Here is a 19,802-nt window from a genome sequence, read left to right as displayed (position 1 = left end):
TAAGCTCTTGGAGTGCTGCAAAAATTTGTGCCGCTGCCCAGGGAAAAATTCCTGGTTCTCTGAAACCTTTCTCTGTGCTAGAAGATCAGCTGCACTGGGAGAGCAATATTGGAAGCTCCAGCTCCACACAGTGTGGGCTTGAATGGGCTTTAACAAGATTTTTAATTACACTAAATATATTGATAAATGCAAGGTAATGCACATTGGAAAACATAATCCCAACTATACATATAAAATGATGGGGTCTAAATTAGCTCTTACCACTCAAGAAAGAGATCTTGGAGTCATTGTGGATAGTTCTCTGAAAATATCCACTCAATCTGCAGTGGCAGTCAAAAAAAGCGAACAGAATGTTGGGAATCATTAAGAAAGGGGTAGATAATAAGTCAGAAAATATCATATTGCCTCTATATAAATCCATGGTAGGCCCACATCTTGAATACTGTGTGCAGATGTGGTTGCCCCATCTCAAAAAAGATTAATTGGAGTTGGAAAAGGTTCAGAAAAGGGCAACAAGTATAAGGAGAGATTAATAAGACTGGGACTTTTAAGCTTGGAAAAGAGATGACTAAGGGGGGATATGACAGAAGTCTCTAAAATCATGACTGGTGTGGAGAAAGTAAATAAGGAAGTGTTATTTACGCCTCATAACACAAAAACTAGGGGTCACCAAATGAAATTAATAGGCAGCAGGTTTAAAACAAATAAAAGAAAGTATTTTTTTCACACCACGCACAGTCAGTCTGTGGAACTCTTTGCCAGAGGATGTTGTGAAGGCCAAGACTATAACAGGGTTAAAAAAAGAACTAGATAAGTTCATGGAGGATAGGACTATCAATAGCTATTAGCCAGGATGGGCAGGGGTGCAAAACCATGCTTTCAAGTGTCCCTAGCCTCTGTTTGCCAGAAGGTGGGAATGGGCGACAAGGGATGGATCACTGGATGATTACCTGTTTTGTTCATTCCCTCTGGGGCACCTGGCATTGGCCACTGTTGGAAGACAGGATACTGGGCTAGATGGACCTTTGGTCTGACCCAGTATGGCCCTTCTTACGTTCTTAAGCTACTTTCAGATCCACCTTTCGCTAGTATGCGTGTGGGTTTGGTAAACCACAGCGCGGACTTCTACCACTTGAGCTAAAGAAGTGCTGTTTGCTGGGGCAGTAATAGTCTGCTATCTTCTCATGGGTCAGCCACTAAGTAGTGGCAGTAGTAGACTATTACCTTCTTGCAGACCAGCCACTAGAAGGGTGTATCTCATGTATTGAACAGAATAGCAGGAACAAACAGAAATTCATGTGTCGCTGGTGAGTTTCTTAGCTGCTCCCAGGCTCTGTAGAACGACTCTGAAAAGGATGAGGTTTTGTTCTGTTGCTACCAGGGAAGCTCTGAGCAGCACAGAGGGGCCAAAACTGCCTGTCTATTGGGAGGAAATGCGGCAGCATCCGGGCCCCATTTGAAATCCTCCTCTGAGCCAGACAGGCCAGGAACTTCTTGTCCTTTGTGATGGAGAGCTTTAATTCTGCAGAAATGCCCCTTGCTTGCCAGGGAAAGTGTCCTGCTCTCTGGAGCCCTGCCTCTGACTGAGTTGGGGTTGTTGCTGAGACAGCAAGTTTTAAATAGGGGATTGTTGTTGTTGATATAGATGCCGGTGACCTTTGAGGATGTGGCTGTGTATTTCACTGAGGAGGAATGGGCTCTGCTGGACTCCAGTCAGCAAGCCTTCTATGCGGATGTCATGCAGGAGAACTATGAGAACGTGACCTTGCTGGGTAAGGATTCCCGTCCCCTCAGGTGTCAGAAGCTTGGGGGTTGAGGGGGTCTCTCTGAAGCACCCAGGCTGGCTTCTGCTCAGGCGTCTTCTCTAGTTCCTTAGGTGTCAGTGCGATCAGCCCCAGAACCCATGTGAGGGGGAGTGTCCCGTACACACCCTTCTGTGAGTTAATGGGGATTGAAGATTGAAAAGCCTCCTTGGGTCTCATCCTGTCCCTCCACCTTGGAGAAAGGCAGGGTTGTATCGATTTCAGTGTCCAGGCCTAAGTTCTAAATGTCTGGAGGGATGGGGCTTCCGCCCCTGCTGAGACTGTTTTCCCGCTCCCACTGCATCATCTTGCCACAGGATTTCTCCAGGTTCTTCCTTTCTCATCAATTCTTCATGCTCCCCATCTCAATTTCTCTGGTTGGAGACAAATTTCTTTAAAGCAGTTCAGCCTCTAGACCATTTGTGGTATCAATTTCCTCCCCCACTAGGGCATCTTTCCCCCAGTAACTTGACACAAAATCCCTCCTAGGTCCCTTTAATCCTTTTGGCAGTGTGGACAGGTTGAGTCCCAAACTGACCTCAGCAGAGTCTGAGCCCAGCATCTGAGCTCACCTATCCCACCTTTCCTGGGTTTGGCTTTATTTTTAACACAGAAACCTTAGCCTGAGCTTTCCCACAGAGTTTGGCCACTCCCAGTGCTTCCCTCCAGGACCCCCTGCCCCACAGTTCTCTCTCCCCAGAGGCCACTCCCACTTCCCTTATATCCAGGAGGGAGCTAACAAGCTGCTCCAGCCCTAGTGAGTGAGCAGGGTTCAGCCAATGGCTCCATGCAGGGTCCCAACACCTGCTCCCATGCTGCACATGCCAGAAGCACCTCCCCCATCACAGGCTGTGGGAACTCATTCTTTCTTTCCTGCAGCCCTGTCTGACCTTGAATAGCCTTGTTCGCTTTCCTCCAGTTTTCCTGCATGGGTTTACTTAACCTCTGGATCTTTCAGCCAGCTCCTCCTAAGGGACTCTCCTTTTCCGCCTAGGCTTTAAATTTTATAGGGCAGGGGCAGTGGTTTTAGCCTGTACAGTGCTTGTGGCAAAGGGGCTCTCTGACGTGCTCTCTGACGTGGGGCTCCGGAATGTTACCACAATACAACATCACAAATAACTTGGCACAGTGTTAGTTCAGGTTGTTTCCATCAGTTAACTAAATGATTAGGCAATACAAAGTTAGGGATCAAAAAGTTGCAAAGTCAAATGCTCTGATGTTAGGAAATGCATGGGCAATGTTCATTCGGGCCACTTAATGCAGGCCCGTTGTGCATGTGCATTATGATACAGCCTTTAACATGCAAAAGTGAAAAGATTTGAAAGTGACTTGCCCAGCAACACACAAACTTTGTGGCAGGAGCAGGGATAGAACTCCACATTTTCAGGTGGCATTTGACTACCCTAATCACAAAACCATCCATTCTCTTCTGCCATCCCCTGCCTCATTCACGTCAAATCTTCTAGCTTCTGCAGTAAATGAGGCAGACAACACTCCTTCCCTACAAAATCTGAGATTCATTCCCAGAGCAGAACTGGCCTGTGCATCAAATGAACCAGGGGGCCTGGGTAAATAAATAAGTTAGTCTTTAGTTACGTGATCCTGTATTATCATAATGCACATGCACAAGGGGGGCAAATTAAGGTTGCATGGGCATTGCTCATTCTTGGCACTTCCTGACCTGAGTGCTTGACTTCGCAACTTTTTTGATTCTTTTAATCCTTAATTTTTGTATTTCCTAAATTGTTATGCTTTAATTTATTGATGTGAGCAACCTTCACTAATGTTAAGAAAATTAAAAAAATACATAGACTTAGTTTAAGATTTTCTTTCTATTTTTTTAAAGTGTAGGCTTGGAAGGATGAGATTTTTACCAGTAAATGCTGGCAAATGTTGTTTTCCCTGTGCACACAAACTGACCAAAAAAAAAAAAAAAAAAATCAATAGGAGATAGGCTGCTTGCAAACCCTGAAAGTCTCGTATTTTGACACACCGTTTGTTTTAGCAGGTATACAGCTTTAACTTTTTGAATCTCTGTATTTACTGTCATTATTTGTCTGTTGCCACACAATTTCTGGCAACTGTGGAAATTTAAATTGATAAAAATTGAAAAATATATGCTTAAAAATAAACAGTGATATTATCCTCTGAAATTATTTAAAAAAAAAAATCAAATTCGGCCAAGCCTACTTATGTGCAATTTAAATAATAATGAACGTACACATTTATTGCCTTCAAGGTATTGGCATTACCTTTGTGGAGCTCCATGTTTCATCACTCAGTGCCATGTGGAGCAATATATTGAAAGTAACTAAATTAAACCATACTCAGTATTTTGTTTTACTGCAACTTCTAAATGACTTACCCCAAAACAAAAACAGAAAACTGAGTAGGAACCCCTCTCTGTAAGAAAGTAGGAAATTAAGAGGTAACTATTCAGAAAGCCATAGCCCCCAGTTGGTAAGAAGCATGTAAGCTAGTGGTTTTCAACCTGCGGCCCAGTCAGCACACAGCTGTAGACCATGTGCCATCCTCAGGGCTATACACGTGTGTGTGTGTGTGTGTATATATATATATAGTGTGGATGTGGCCCACGTAACTCATAGAGAGCCACAGAGGTTGAGAACCATTGATGTGAACAATGTACATGGGGGAAAAAAGCTGTAATTTTTGTATCTTACTTTCATGTAACTCTCTTGTTGAGGAGAGTAACAAACAATTACCCTTTGGAAAGAAACAGTGTAACTTACCCCAAGTGTCATGGCGGGAACTCATCCAGAGCCAGTGTGCTTTCATTACAGCTCCTCCTGGGACCCTTCTTTGTAATGAAGTTATGGTCATCAGAGGTAACACAGTTTGCCACGACAGCTGCTCTCATGACAGCCAGGACCCTAGTGACTTGGGCAGCAAATGTGCACTGGGGGGAGGAACGGGCTTTTCTGGTGTTCCAGTTTTCCCAAATGTCATTCACTTCACCCCACCCCACCTCCAACATGAAAATACAAAATACACAGTGGAGATGGTTCCATACATTAATTGTTCAAACTCCCTATGGCATGCTTACAATAAAGATGCGACACTGAGGTACAGACCCTGTCAAACAGAAAATTCTGATGCAACCTTAACTACGGTCTTGCTGCTGCAAGACCTTAATATTTAGAAGCTGTCATTGGGGAGCAGACTAATGCCCCAGCTTTCTCCAGAACTGCCTCCCACTGCCCCTGCACTCACTGGAGATTTGAATTCCATGAATGTGCTTTTTCTGACATCTAATCCCCCTGAACGGCTGCATTCCGCTCCCTTCTCTTCCTTACTGTGCTGAATCCCACTAGCTCATGCGCCTTGGTCCTGACTTCCCTAGGACTTTCTCACTATCTCTGAGCCTATCTCTGTCAGTCAAAAGTGGCTACAGGCTGCCTTCCCCTGTGGCTGGAATCTCCTCTTTCCGAGACATAAAGCTGCCTTCTCGGCATTTTGTGAACCTCTTTTGATGCATGTCTGGCTTGAAGACTTGATCCGAGCAGAGATGTCCAGGGACCTGCCTCCCTAAGAGAGACTGCTCTCCCTGGGATATAGAGCCAGGACTGCAGGCAGTGGGGTGCCTAAACTAGAGCTCCTTTGGTACAAGAGAGAGCTGCTGGCAGAGTATTCTCTGTTGGAACCCTCCACCTTTGGAACTCTCTCCCCCACCTCCCCCCATTAGTTTGCAATACCCTGCAAGGCCCATGATTTGTCCACAGCCCATAAGGAGTCAGGCAGGTTATAGTGGAGGGAAACTCTGGAAGGGATTCTGTCCTGGTTGGTAGATTATTAAATAGGAACCCCCTCTTTCTGAGATTTGGCTGTATTTGCTCAAAGCAGAGATTGCTAATGGAGGAGGTGTCCAGTGGGTGGGTCCACTGGGTGTCCTGTGGCTTGGAAGGACCATCAGAAGGATTTTACTGTTTTGAATGGGCTAGAATGTACATTTGAATCTTTGTTACCCACAATGATAATTCACCTATCTTCCCTGGAGCAGGATTTCTGATTTCCAAACCTGACATGATCTCACAGCTGGAACAAGGGGAAGAGCCTTGGGTCCCAGATCTCCAGGACTCTGAGGAAAGCAGGATCCTAAAAGGTGCCCGCATAGGTGAGGATTTGCTTAAACTGACCTATAAAGCATTCATCTGGCAAGAAAAAGCTGGGACTCCAACAGAGGCCAGGAGCTTCCCCAGTTTTCCCTTATCTCACCCAGATCAAGGCTGTGCCCAGCAGGTGTTGTCTGCCATGAGGATACATATCGCATGGCTTCCCACCCATCCTGACACCTGGCAGTTGCTCACTTTCAGCTGAATGTTCTGATGGGATGCGAATGCAGAATTGGTCCCATTTTTCCATCTCATCAGGGGATGGGTTTAGTGAGATTTGCACCATAATATTTCAATTTCCCAGCAGCTATTTAGGCTTGTTTCACTCTTTCCTTGGCATTGGAAATGACTCCTGTCTGGATTCTCTCCCTGTTCCAGCAGGTGACTGGATGATGAGTGAGAATGAGAAGGAGAATTCCCTGCAGAAAGCTCATAAACAAGTGGAGTTGCATGGAATGCTACTAGGAGGATCCACAGTGGATGCTCCTGCACAGGGAGAAGCTGGTGGGAGTCAGCTTGGATCAAAGGGGAAGAAGGAAAACCATGCAGGGAGGGGACAGAGCAAATCCACTCCCCATGAGGGTGGTTCCAGAGACGTTCACAAAACCACAGTCCAGCAGACCGGAGAGACACCGAAAATATGCCAGTACTGCGGGAAAATCTTCAGCTGCAACTCACACCTCACTAGACACCAGAGAACCCACACGGGGGAGAGACCCTATGAATGCCCTGTCTGTGGGAAAAGCTTCGGTCAGAGCTCGCACCTGATTGTACATGAGAGGATCCACACGGGCCAGAGACCCTTCAAGTGCGATGAATGTGAGAAAAGCTTCAATAGCAGCACGCGCCTCGTTGGACATCAGAGACGCCATAGGAAGAAGAAACTCTCTAAATTCCCTCTGTTGGCTAGAGCAAATACCGTATTTCCCAATTCCTTGAGTATCCAGCTACCTCTCTCTGGGGTCAGGGGGCAGTTGCAGGTGCCTCTGGTCTGCTCAGTGAATCTCTGGCTCTGCCTCCAGTAGTAAACCCCAGTCTGTGGAGAAGCCCCGATCAGTTTTTCCTCATTGCTGCACTGCCAGCCAGGTGCGGGTAGAGGAAAGAAGAACCCAGCTCCCCTAGCAACTCCTCTCCCTGGACTCAAATCCCTTTCTACTAACCAATTCCTTGAACTAAGCCACCTTTCTCACACCAGAGACCTGTCTCTACACCCTCTACTGGGTCTTAGGCTGCCCCCTCCCCCTTATTGGAGCTATTTCTGGTGGGGTGGGTGTCCCAGAGGCCCTTCCCTTGCAGACTTTGGGAGGAAACTAGGGAGATCAAATGCTGGGGATTTAAGGTCAGAAGGGACCATCATGATCACTTAGTCTGACCTCCTGAATATTGCACGCCACAGAACCACCCCTCTAACAGTCCCCTAACCTGTGGCTGAGTTACTGCAGTCCTCAAATCATTCTTCAATCCTTCAAGTTACAGAGAATCCACCATTTACATGAGTTTAAATCTGCAAGTGACCCATGCCCCATGCTGCAGAGGAAGGCAAAGCCCTTGCAGGGTCTCTGCCAATCTGATCCCAGGGGGAAATTCCTTTCTGACTCTAAATAGGGCAGTCAGTTTGACCCTGAGCATGTGGGCAAGACCCACCAGCCAGACACCTGGGGAAGAATTCTCTGAAATAAGTCCGTCCTCCCCATCTAGTGTCCTATTGGAGATAGGCTGTTGGAGATGTTTGCTGCTAGCAGTCACAGATCAGTGATGCACCATTGTAGGCATCCCCTCCATAAACTTATCAAGCTCAGTCTTGAAGCCAGTAAGGTTTTTGCCCCCACTTGGAAGGCTGTTTGAGAACTTCACTCCTCTGGTGGTTAGAAGCCTTCATCTAATTTCAAGCCTAAATTTGTTGATGGCCAGTTTATATCTATTGGTTCTTCTGTCCACATTGGTGCTTAACTTAAATAACTCCTCTCCCTCGCTGGTGTTTAGCCCTCTGATGTATTTATAGAAAGCAATCATATCTCCCCTCAGCCTTCATTAGGTTAGGCTAAACAAGCCATGCTCTCTGAATCTCTTCTTATAAGGTAGGTTTTCCATTCCTCAGATCATCCTAGCTGCCCTTATCTGCACCTGGTCCAGTTTGAATTCATCTTTCTTAAACATGGGAGACCAGAATAGCACACAGAATTCCAGATGAAGTCTCGCCAGTGTCTTGTATAAGGGTACAAACACTTCCCTGTCTCTACTGGAAATACCTCACGTGGGGCATCCTAGGACTGCATTAGCCTTTTCCATGTCACATTGATGGGTCATAGTCATTCTGTGATCAACCAATACACCCAGGTCATTCTCCTCCGCTATCACTTCCAAGTGATAAGAGGGATGAAGTGTAGAGGAAACAATGTTTTTGAGCAAAAGGAAGATAGTAGGTGGGCAGAGGGATTTGAATCAGCCAATGATAAGGGGCTGAGACTGGAAAACACTCTACGCTAGTTGGTTATAGCTCTTTATTGCAGAGAGAAACTGTGGGCGGCATGAAGAGAACAAGGGAAGGTACTTTGTGCCAGGCAGCACAGGGACTGCAGTTAGTCTGCAGTGATCGGACAACCCCTGAAGCTGTCAAATAGACTCTTCTCTCCGAATTCAGAGTTGCAGCCCTGACCAGTTTGCTGTTTCTGATGTTCAGTTGAGACCACATCAGAGCACAATGAACTAAAAGGGTAACTTATGAATAACCTGGGGCTCTACCTAACTGGGAATCGTCCAGAGAAATTGGAGATCAACTTTAAAGTCCTTCTCTGGGTGTACTTTGGATTTGCAACAAATGAAATCTGCAGAGGGTGGGAGGGGAGGACTTTGGCTTAGGTATTTCCTCTGAAATAAATATAAGTTATTTCAATAAGAGCAATTATTCTGATTCTTCTGAATATCTATTTTCAGAATGGCTGTTGGTCATACTCCCTGCCGGTCAGAACTTCTCATTGTCCTCTTGGAGGACTACAGCTTTTGCTGACTAGGCTGCAGAGAAGCTGTGGCTGTGAGAACATGCTGGTGATGGGATGTGGTAAATGAGGTTATTGTTTCTTTGCTGTACGGAGCCTCTTTCAGGTGAACCCTTTGTTCCCTCTCCCAGAACAGTCCTGAGATCACGTTTCGTCATGCCTCTTGGGGTGCATAAAATTTGCGTATTTAGAAACTGTTTGCCATCTATTTCTCCCCCTCCCCCCCATTCCTCCTCTCCACTTGTATACTCCGCTGCTCTCATTACAGTGACACCCAGCTCCTCTTCTCCTCTCACGTGCTGGCTTTTCTTTCATCGTGCCTATGCTTCCCCCACCTCTCAGACCACCCCAACCTCTCCCCCCCTCCACACACACACACTTCTGGGCCTAAAATACTCCTCCACACCTTTGCCACTTCCTACCTTGACTGCTGCAGCCTCTTCTCACTGCCTTCCCTTCCCCTAACCTCAAATTCCAGTTCTTGGTCCTGTTTGTACCCCAGTTTTCACATCCTACTGCTCTTTGTTCCCTTGTGACAGTGTTGCGGGAAGACTAAGCAGGGCAGAGACCCTGCGGTACTCACTGCAGGCCCCCAGCCCTTGAGTTCCTCCTGCCAGTTCCACTCCAGTGCTGTATGGTCTACACTTGGGAACTGCAAAGGCAGCTGCCTACTTACTGTGTGTGGAAGGACTGGCCAGGGATTTTGCAGGGGGCCAAAGGGGCATATCCTTGAGGATCCTTGCAGGGTGTATGTGACATTCAGTCAGTCAGGCCCTAGCTGAGGAAACCACTTCTCAGCCTGGATGGGAGACAAATAACTTCATTCTCAGGCCGCCAGGGGGTGACTGGGAGGCAGGACTCCTAGGTTCAATTCCCAGCTGTTCCACTGTCCCTCTAACTTAATCTCAAGGGGAAAGAGCTCTACCCTTTCCCCCCCAGCCACATCTCTCATCCCACACCTCTCCAGCTCTGGATCTACACTAGTCTTGGGCACGCCCAGAAACATGATGAGAAAATCTCCCCATGCAGGACCTTCCTGCCTGCCAGCCAGGCTGACAGCTCCTTAATGGGAACCTTGAGAACCCAGCTGTCCTGGGATTGTGGTGGGAGGGGATGGATATAAGAAGCTTCCTGGAGGTGGGAGTCCAATGGGATGGGGGTTGTCTGGAGAATCCTGACAATAAAAGGGACATGAGAACCTAGCCAAAGAAAGGCTGCTGGGAGCCCTGCATCACATTTCTCTCTGGCTTAGTTTACACACAGCTAAATTGGTACAGATTACAAAGGGGGTTGCACTAATATAAACTAAGGGCTTGTTCATGGGTGAAACAGTGGGGAATAGTTACTCTGCAATAGCTCTCTGTGTTGACAATTTCATTGTTAACCACATGGGGAGTTAATCATTAGAATAGTAGGGTTGGAAGATACCTCAAGAGGTCATCTAGTCCAACCCCCTGCTCGAAGCAGGACAAACACCAACTAAATCATCCCAGCCAGGGCTTTGTCAAGCCGGGCCTTAAAAACCTCTAAGGACGGAGATTCCACCACTTCCCTAGGTAACCCATTCCAGTGCTTCACCACCCTCCTAGTGAAATAGTGTTTCTTAATATCCATCCTAGACCTCCCCCACTGCAACTTGAGACCATTGCTTGTGAAATAGCAATCATCCGTTAAATTCACACCCGGGCTTACTTTGCAATAGAAACTGGAATGATTATAACAAAACTATATGACACAAAACAAATGAATTAAAAACTGGCTAATGGACAGGTTTCAGAATTGTAAATGGGAAACCATCAGTGAGCAGGTGTGAAGGGATCAGCTCTTGGCCCTACCTACTTCACATTTTCATCAGCAAGCTGGAAGAAAACCAAAAAGTATCACCCATAAAGTTTGCAGATTGCAAAGGGTGGGAGGGAATCACGAAGAGGACAGGTTGCTGACAGAAAGCAGTCTGAGTCACTTGGTGAGCTGGGCACAAGCAAACAATTTATGGTTTAATATGGCCAAATGTAGAGTTATGAATCTAGAACCAAAAACTGTAGGCCACACTTGCAGGATGGGGCGCTGTCTCGTGGAAAGCAGGAACTCTGAAAAAAGACTTGTGGGACTGGTGGACAAACAGCTAAACCTGTGTTCCCAGGGCAATGCTGTGGGCAAAAGAGCTAATGTGATCATTGGATGCATAAATGGGAATATCCAGGAAGAATAGGGAGGTTATGTTACCTCTATATTTGGCTGTGGCATGACCATTGCTGCACACTATTGTGTTCAGACAATGATTAAAGGACTGGAAAACAAACTACAGGGACAGAGTGAGCTCCTGGGGTCGATTTTACTTTGCAAAGGGAAGGTTAAGGGGTGTCTTGCTTATAGTCTATAGGTACCTACGTGGACAACAGAAATGTGATACAGGAGGGCTCTTCATTCTGGCGAACAAAGGCATAAGCAAGTTCTAATGTCTGGAAGTTGAAGCCAAATGCAGACAAGAAATAAGGTGCAATTGTTTAACACTAAGGATTATTAACCAGTGGAAAAAGTTACTAATTTTTAAATCCAGATTGGATATTTTTGGGAACCATATGAACTAGTTCAAGCAGGAATTAATTCAAGGAAGTTCTATGGCTTGTGTTATAGAGGAGGTGGGAATAGGTAATCACAATTGTCCCTCCTGGCCATGTAATGGATGAATCTATGCAAAGCTTTCCCATAGAGACAAGCCCTGGCCTAAACCTATTTGGAAATCAATGTAGAACTTGTCTGCACAAGAAGTAAATATAGCATCCTTCTCTGTGAATGACCATAGTCATAAAAGGGTTTAATGTGCTTTAAATTCACACCTGTAGCTAACTGGCTTTAATTTCCCCTCTAGACAAGCCCTGAGAGTTAAGTCAGTGCGATTTCTGTGTGTAGACCAGTTCTGTGCCTGTCTCTGTCTTGTTTAGGGCTGCCCTTTTGGTTGGACTATTCCAGGAGGTTTAATCACATGACATAATCTTTACTGAATGATGACTCTTCAGGTCCTGAGGGGAGACTCCAGGGCAATGCTGGAGGCTTGACACCTCTCGCTCTGGTTCGTTTTGTTCGTTGCTACCACCAGAGGGCCCACGGTTAAAAGAGGGGAAGCTGGACTCAATTTCTTGCTTTCTGTCTCTGCTGAACTTCCTAGGTCAGTTGTTGCTGCTGCTTCCTTCCCTTGTTGTGACTGGGAGCCGGGGCTGAGCAACTGCTGCAAAGGGCTCTGTGCGAGGAGAGCCCTGCATTAACGCCGCTCTGGGCCCAGCCGGGCGGACTTTCTGCGGGGGCTGGAACCAGCCCCTGGGGCAGCCCCGGCCTCCGCCGACACCAGCCCCGGAGCCGGAGCCTGCAGGTGAGGGGAGAGACCCGGGGAAAGGGCTGGGGCCGGGCAGGAAAGTGACTCTGCGCAAACAGCCCAGGGAGGCTCAGATCTCGCAGCCCCTGGGAAGCTGCTGGGTGAGAGAAATACCAGGGAGAGGGGGAGCCTTGGGGGTTCTGTATTTTAATAATCTAGCCCCTTAGACAAGCCAGGAGGGGCCACTTCCCTCTGCAGGGGTGGGTAAATCTCCCCAGGATCCCAGTGCAGAGAGGGATAGGTTCGCTGCGTCAAACGTGTCAGGCCTAAAGTGACTTGGCCTGGGTGTGTTCGTATGAACATTTCCACACCGATCCCCTTCCCTGTAACGAATGGGTTAGATCCCTGGGAAGGCTCAGGGCCCCCGAAACCCCCCCCCGCCGCATTTGTCATCTGCGCAAAGTGACTCTCACGGGCTCTAGATGTCTGTGGGACAAGAGGCTCCTGGAGAAATATTTGTGCAGCCAAGGCGGGGGTGAGAGAGAGAGACAAGCTTTCGGGATCACCAGAAGCTCTTCTTCAGGGTTGGGAATGAACTCAGAGCATCACAGCTAAATACAAGGTGGAAGGGATTGTTTCATGTAAGTAGTTAACACCTATACAGATATACACAGAACTACGTACAGAACAGCCTACTCTATCTAGGGTGACCTGAGCTCCCAATTTTATAGGGACAGTCCCAATATTTGGGGCCTTGTCTTATATAGACGCCTATTACCCCAAACCCCCATCCTGATTTGTCACCCTTGCTGTCTGGTCACCCTAGCTCTATCTTGTATTTAGCTGTGAGTAAGTTTCCCAGACCTGGAGCAGAGCTCTGGGTGAGCCCCGAAAGCTTATCTCTCTCCCCAACAGAAGTTGGTCCAATAAAAGATATTCCCTCCCCCACCTTGTCTCTCTATTATCCTGGGACCGACACAGCTACAACACCACTGTTTCATTAACTAGGTCTCTATTTGATGCTCTCATGATATGTGATCTTTTTTTAAAAAAAATCTTTTTCTGGGAAGAGAGAGGCCTTTCAGATTTCATCCAAAACGGGCCATACTGTGAGTACATCACCCTTCCCAACAGCATTTTATTAGTGTAAATAAATCGTTCAAATCAAGCCTTAATGTAGGCCACACTTGCAGGATGGTGTGCTGTCTCGTGGGAAGCAGGGACTCTGAAAAAAGACTTGTGGGACTGGTGGATAATCAGCTGAACCTGAGCTCCCAGGGCAAAGCTGTGGCCAAAAGGGCTGATGTGATCCTTGGATGCACAAACAGGAATATCCAGGAAGAATAGGGAAGTTATGTTACCTCTGTATTTGGCTGTGGCACGACCATTGCTGCACACTATTGTGTTCAGACAATGATTAAAGGACTGGAAAACAAGCTGTACAGGGACAGAGTGAGCTTCTGGGGTCGATTTTGCTTTGCAAAGGGAAGTTTAAGGGGTGTCTTACTCATAGTCTATAGGTACCTACGTGGACAACAGAAATGTGATACAGGAGGGCTCTTCATTCTGGCGAACAAAGGCATAAACAAGTTCTGTCTGGAAGTTGAAGCCAAATGCAGACAAGAAATAAGGTGCAATGGTTTAACACTGAGGATTATTAACCAGTGGAAAAAATTACTAATTTTTAAATCAAGATTGGATATTTTTGGAAACCATAGGATGCAATTTCTGTAAGATTTCCCTTTCATCCTTCAAAAGCTGCCTCCCCATCTGTCCCTTGCCTTCGTCCAGGCTGGCAGTTTCGCAAGGCTAAAAAACCAGAAATTGTTGCAAGAACTCACAGGCCAGAATTCACGCCTTCCTTGGCATGGTGTTTTGAAAGAGAAGCAAAAACCATGGGCATAATGGCAACGTTTCCAGCTGGGTGTAAAATCTGAGCTCTGTGGGGGGGGTGGGGGGGGAGTGATGGGAAGGGGCAGCAGGAGCAATAAATGGAGAGGGAGACTCCCAGCTCCCAAACCTGCCCAGCTCCATTCACTGCAGCACCCCTGGGCAGACTGACTTTCCTGGGGACAAGGAGAGAGGAAAAAGCAGTTCTTGCCTCTGCCTGCGCCCCCTGCCTGCTGAGGGAACATGGTGCCCTCAGGAATCCTCCAAAACAAGCATCTCCTTGATTCGGCTCATTTCTAGCATTTGGTTCACAGACTTGGATACTGGGAGGTTTAAAGATGTCTCAGTCCTGCTAGGAGGGGCCGGGTCTGTGCTGTAATAAAGTGACTATGGACTTTCCCAGCTTTGCAGAGTCAGAACCTCTGTGTGCAGGAGACAAACCTGGGGGGAGTCAAGGTGTGAAGTGGACTAAAACCCACTCTGACGCCTCCCCAATCACCTCTCTCCCTGGCAGGCTGCAGAATAACATCCGTCCAGTCCAGCCACGTCGTCCCAGAAACGAAATGGCTTTAGCACAGCGTATTCAGGTAGGGGATTTTTCAGGGAGCTGCTGCAGGGTTTGTGCTGGATGGGGAGGGAGCAGGGCATGCACAGGAGCTGGGAGTGGGAGGTGGGGATAGAGTGTGACAAACCTGCTGGGACTCTAGAGAACAGGGGGAATTCCCCCGTCTGTGGACCAGGAATCAAGCTGCGTGTCCAGGCACTGAAGAACGTATCTGACTCCTGCTAGCCACAGCCCTGAGCTTCCTAGCCAGAGGTTGATACAAAGAGGAAAGGAGGCAACCAACCCTTCTTCCGATGTTCAGCTGCTGGAATTCCTCCTGGGAAGCTGTCCATGGACAGTACTCATGGGCTCCATTTCCAGGATCTGTCTCTTGTCTAGTAGCCACACGATGAGGTCTGAAGCAGTCTGCATGGGGAACTCTGCTATCCAATCCCTTCCCTTTCAGTTCTGGGGTGTTTCTCCCTCCCCCCCTCCCCCATGAATAACTCTCGTGTAGCTTCTGCTCCTGCTTGGAGTTTCACAGTGGGCAGCAGCAACAGCAGAGCGTTTCTGATGCGTTTCTCAGATGCTCACAGCTCTGAAGGGCAGCCTGGAACTGGCCAGCAGCAATTACTCTGGAGCTGCCTGTCGGCAGACTGGGAAAAGCAGCACAGCAGCATCTGGGGACACAGGCCAAATCATTTCTTATCTTCCAGACTGGCTGGGAAGAGCATTCATCGTCATGATGCCCTGGCTCTCTGAAGCCCTGTCTGTTTTCGGGAACCCTGTTGCACTGGTGAGGGCAGTGCCGGATGTTCCCATGTATGCCACGGTGCTTGTGTGGCTCCTTGAGCAAGGTTTTAATTCCATTTTCATATCCGTCTCTTGCTACGGTGTGTGTCTGTGTGGTGGACCCGGTAAACTCCCACACCACATGCAGATCTCTGCCGCTTGAGCTAAAGTAACTCCATTAGCTTTTGAGGGCAGTAGCCTATTGCATTTTTGAGGGCCAGCTGCCAGAGGAGTGTATCTAATGTATTGGCCCAGCGGGTTGCAATAGCAGGCACAGATAGAAATCTGATCTATTGGACCAGTAGCAGGCACAGGTAGAAATTCAAATGATGCTAGTGAGTTTCTCAGGCTCTGCAGAACAACTCTGCAACGAACAAAGTTCTCTTTAGCTTTCTGCTGCTACTAGGGAAGCTCTGAGCAGCGCAGAGGGGCCAAAGCCGGCTGTCTCCTGGGCGGAAACACGGCAGCATCCGACCCCCCTTCATAATCCTCCTCTCAGCCGGACAGGCTGGGAGCTTCGCTTCCCTCTGAAACGAGAGCTTTAATTCTGCAGCTGTGCCTCTCGCTTGGCAGGGAAAGGGCTCTGCTCTCTGGGGCCGAGGTGGATTTTTCCAGCTCTACCTGTGACTGAGCTGGTGGGACTCTGGCTGGGGCAGCAGGTTGTGAGCGGGGGACTCTTGTTGTTGATACAGATGCCGGTGACGTTCGAGGAGGTGGCTGTGTATTTCTCTGAGGGGGAATGGGCTCTGCTGGACCTGGGTCAGCGAGCCCTCTACAGGGATGTCATGCAGGAGAACTATGAGAACGTGACCTCACTGGGTAAGGATTCCTGTCTCCTAGGCGTGTTGAAATTTGAACTTTGCATTGCCTGAATTGACCTCTGCTCACAGTTCTTTCCGGTCCCTTAGATTTCAGTGGGATCAGCCCCACAGCTCCCTTTCTACCTGGACTTTACATTCTCTAGGGCAGGACTGTCTTTGCCTGTGCAGTGCCAAGCATAAAGGGGCCCTGGGCCTTGCTGAGGTCTCTAGGTACTACAGCAATCCAAGTCATTAACCGAGGATTTAGCAACTATAATTACAGTGCACACTAACTCCCAGGCCTTCTCCGCACCCTGCCGGATTTTAATACTCCTTCTGACTCACCAGGTTCCCTACCTACTCCAGCGTTCTTGCCTGACCTCTTCTTACCCCGGAACTGCTGCATTCAGTGACACCGCTGCTCCCTCCCACCCCTTAAGGCACTGAATCCTGCTCGCTTGTGCACACTGGTCCCAGCTTCCCTCTGACTCTCCCCAGGGCCCTCACTGTCAGCGAGAAGGGGATCGTGGGTGGAGTCTCTGCTCTCTGGGACACAGAGCTGCCCTCTCTTGTCTTTTAGGAACCTCTTTTGAGGAGTCTCTCGCTGGCTTTGTTTACAGCAATAGATAATCTTGGATGCCCCCCCCCGTGCCATAGAGCCATGATTGCAGCCTGTGAGGGGCGCTTTGGTACAAGAGGTGGGGCTGGCGGCCGGGCATGCTCTGTTAGAGCCCTGCACCCTTTCAATTCGGGTCCCTCACTAATTGCTCATGGCTCAGAATAATTGCAATAACCAATCATGGTTTGCAGGAGCCCAAAAGTCTGTTAATTACGCTTCCCCAGCCCATATGGATATGGGGGAAGGCTGGGTAGCAGTGGAGGGAGACCCTAGAGGGGATTCCTGGTTGGTGGGATATTAAAAAGGAACCTCCTCTGAATATTAGACTGTATTTGTTAGCAGTGTCCCGCGGCTTTGAAAAGATGGCTCTGGAATTATACTGTTTTAACTGCGCTAGAACGTTACATTTGAACCTTTGTTACCCAAATGTGTAATTCACCCTCCTCTTACAAGGTTAATTTTCCCTGGAGCAGGATTTCTGATGTCCAGACCTGACTTGATCTGTCAGCTGGAACAAGGGGAAGTGACATGGGTCCCAGATCTCCAGGGCTCGGAGGAAAGGGGGTTCCGGAGAGGTGCCTGCACAGGTGAGGATTTGGTTCAACTGACATGTAAACTGTCCATCTGCAAAGGAAACAGCTGGGATTCCCACTTAGGCCCTCTGAACTTCTCCAGTTTTGCCTCATTATGAACCAGATCAGGAGGCTAGCCAGCAAGTCATTCGCTGTCATTCCCACCCTTCTAACTGACACCTGGCAGTAGTTCCTTCCCCTGGAGTGTTCACCTGGGATATGAGAGTGGAGTCGGTTCACTCTTCCCTTATCGGGGGAAGGGTTTAGGGGGATTTGGAACCTAATATTTCAATTTCCCTAATAGCTATTTTGGTTTGTTTCTGAGTTTTGCTTTCCCCTGGCACAGGGACTGACTCTGGTCTGGATTCTCTCCTTATCCCAGCAGGTGACGAGATGTCGTGTAAGAATGAGGAGGAGAATCCTCAGCAGGAAGGGCCTGCGCAAGTGAAATTGTGTGGGAAGGTATTGGGAGGATCTGCAGGAAATGTTCCTGCACAGGGAGAAATTGGTGGGAGTCAGAATGGATCAAAGAGGCAAAAGGAAAAGGACTCAGGGAAGGGACAAAGTAAATCCACTTCCCATGGGGGTGGTTCCAGAGACAGCAACAAAACCACAGTTCAGCAGACCGGAGAGACGCAGAAAATATGCATAGACTGCGGGAAAATCTTCAGTTGCATCTCGCACCTCATTAGACACCAGAGAACCCACACAGGGGAGAGACCCTTTAAATGCCCCGACTGCGGGAAAGGCTTCGGTCGGAGCTCGCACCTGGTTGTACATGAGCGGATCCACACGGGAGAGAGACCATACAAGTGCGACGAATGCGAGAAAAGCTTCAATCAGAGCCCACACCTTATTAGACACCAGAAACTCCACCTGATGGACAGACGCTGTAAATTACCTGCCTGGGGTGGAGTGAATGCTGCATTTCCCAATTCCTTGAGTATCCAGCTGCCTATCGCTGGGATCAGGGGGCAGCTGCAGGTGCCTCCAGGATGCTCAGTGAATCTCTGGCTCTGCCTCCTGTAGCAAACCACAGGCAGTGGAGAAGCCCCAATCAGTTTTTCCTCATTGCTGTGCTGCCAGGCCCCTCTGCCACTTGCCAGCCAGGTGGTGATCAGGGAAAGAAGAACCCAACTCCCCTGGACACTCATCTCCCTGGACTCAAATCCCTTTCCAGTAACCAATTTCTTGAGCTAAGCCACCTTTCTCAGGGCAGAGACCTGTCTCTGCACCATCCTCTGGGACGTAGGCTGCGCCTCCCCCACTTACTGGCGTTCATGTGGGGTGGGTGCCCTAGAGGCCCTTCCCTTGCAGACTTTGGGAGAAAACCAGGGAGATCAAATGTTCGGGGGACTAGGAGAGGAAGAATGGGCAGGGAACGGGTTGCAGGTGACTGAATTAGCAAGTGATCAAGTGCTGAGACTGGACAACTCTGCACTAGTTGGCCAGAGCTCATTGCTGCAAAGAGGAACACCAGCTCGAAGGAAAGGAACAAGGTTTTGTGTACCAGGATCATGGTTACTGTCTGCAATGAACTTCCTGCCCCGTGAGCCACCAGCAGCTCTGAGACCAGCACTCAGGCACTTCAGTCGGTCAGTGCAGAATCGCAGCCCCTAAGGGTCAATTTCTGATGTTGGGTTAAAATGACCTCAGAGCACCCTGGTAACTCAAGAATTACAGGGCGGGGGGGTTCCTCACTGGGCATCTTCGAGAGAAATTAGAGACCAGTCATTTCCTATGTGTATTTGGGGTTTGCAACAAGAAGTGGATGAGTGGGTGTTGGGAAAGGAATATGTGACTTATATTTATCTCTGGGGAAATCATTGGGGTATTTAACAGTAATTATTCCAATTCTTCAGAATGTTTAAAATTAGAGTGACTAGTATGGGTCACTGACAGTCCAGATCTTTGTCCTTCCTAAACGAGTGGAGTAGGGCTCAGTGAGGGGTCCCGCTGTGATGCCACTCTGCTCACTGGGGAATGGGATTGATTCTTTGATGCCCGTTGCCCATTTCAGGTAACGTTTCACCCCATCTGCGCTAGTTATTCCCTCTCCCTGAACTATCTCTCTGTTGCACCTCTTTATTTCTATTTTGGTAAATAAAACCTGCACATACAGACGCTGTCTGGAATCCTCTGTGTTTTGTTTTTCACTGAGAGACCCTGCCATTCACGCTGATTTGAGAGAGGGGCCTGGGCTGCAGCGACATCGCCTCTGGGATGCACACCCAGCTCCTCTCTGCCTTTCTACCTCATGTGCTGCCAGTGCTTGCCTGGGAATCTCAGCAGCCTGCCTTCCCTCTCAGCCCAGGGGCTCAAACACTTCTCCTCCACTGCCTGC

At 48.4% G+C, this 19,802-nt stretch overlaps 2 protein-coding genes across 2 annotated transcripts in view; both read left to right on the top strand.

Annotated features, from left to right (window-relative positions):
- The window catches only part of LOC144275014 (uncharacterized), a 45,544-nt gene extending 36,251 nt beyond the window's left edge, over window positions 1–9,293 (top strand). The window contains exon 2 of the mRNA XM_077834090.1: window positions 6,621–9,293. Within this exon, the coding sequence (XP_077690216.1) occupies window positions 6,621–6,957 (337 nt within the window). The 3' untranslated portion in view covers window positions 6,958–9,293. The remainder of the gene's footprint in view (window positions 1–6,620) is intronic.
- Window positions 9,294–12,154: 2,861 nt separating this feature from the next.
- On the top strand, window positions 12,155–19,593 carry LOC144275214 (zinc finger protein 620-like). Its single transcript, XM_077834388.1, has 6 exons — window positions 12,155–12,298; window positions 13,755–13,872; window positions 14,646–14,718; window positions 16,160–16,286; window positions 17,360–17,473; window positions 17,841–19,593. The coding sequence occupies exons 3-6, from the start codon at window positions 14,695–14,697 to the stop codon at window positions 18,485–18,487; spliced, it is 912 nt and encodes a 303-aa protein (XP_077690514.1). The 5' UTR covers window positions 12,155–12,298; window positions 13,755–13,872; window positions 14,646–14,694; the 3' UTR covers window positions 18,488–19,593.
- The last annotated feature ends 209 nt before the right edge of the window (window positions 19,594–19,802 follow it).

Source organism: Eretmochelys imbricata, chromosome 14 (genome assembly GCF_965152235.1).
Source record: "Eretmochelys imbricata isolate rEreImb1 chromosome 14, rEreImb1.hap1, whole genome shotgun sequence".
In the NCBI taxonomy this organism is placed as follows: domain Eukaryota; kingdom Metazoa; phylum Chordata; order Testudines; family Cheloniidae; genus Eretmochelys; species Eretmochelys imbricata.
Note: the sequence above shows the minus strand (reverse complement) of the source record. Positions and strands in the feature narration are given on the sequence as shown.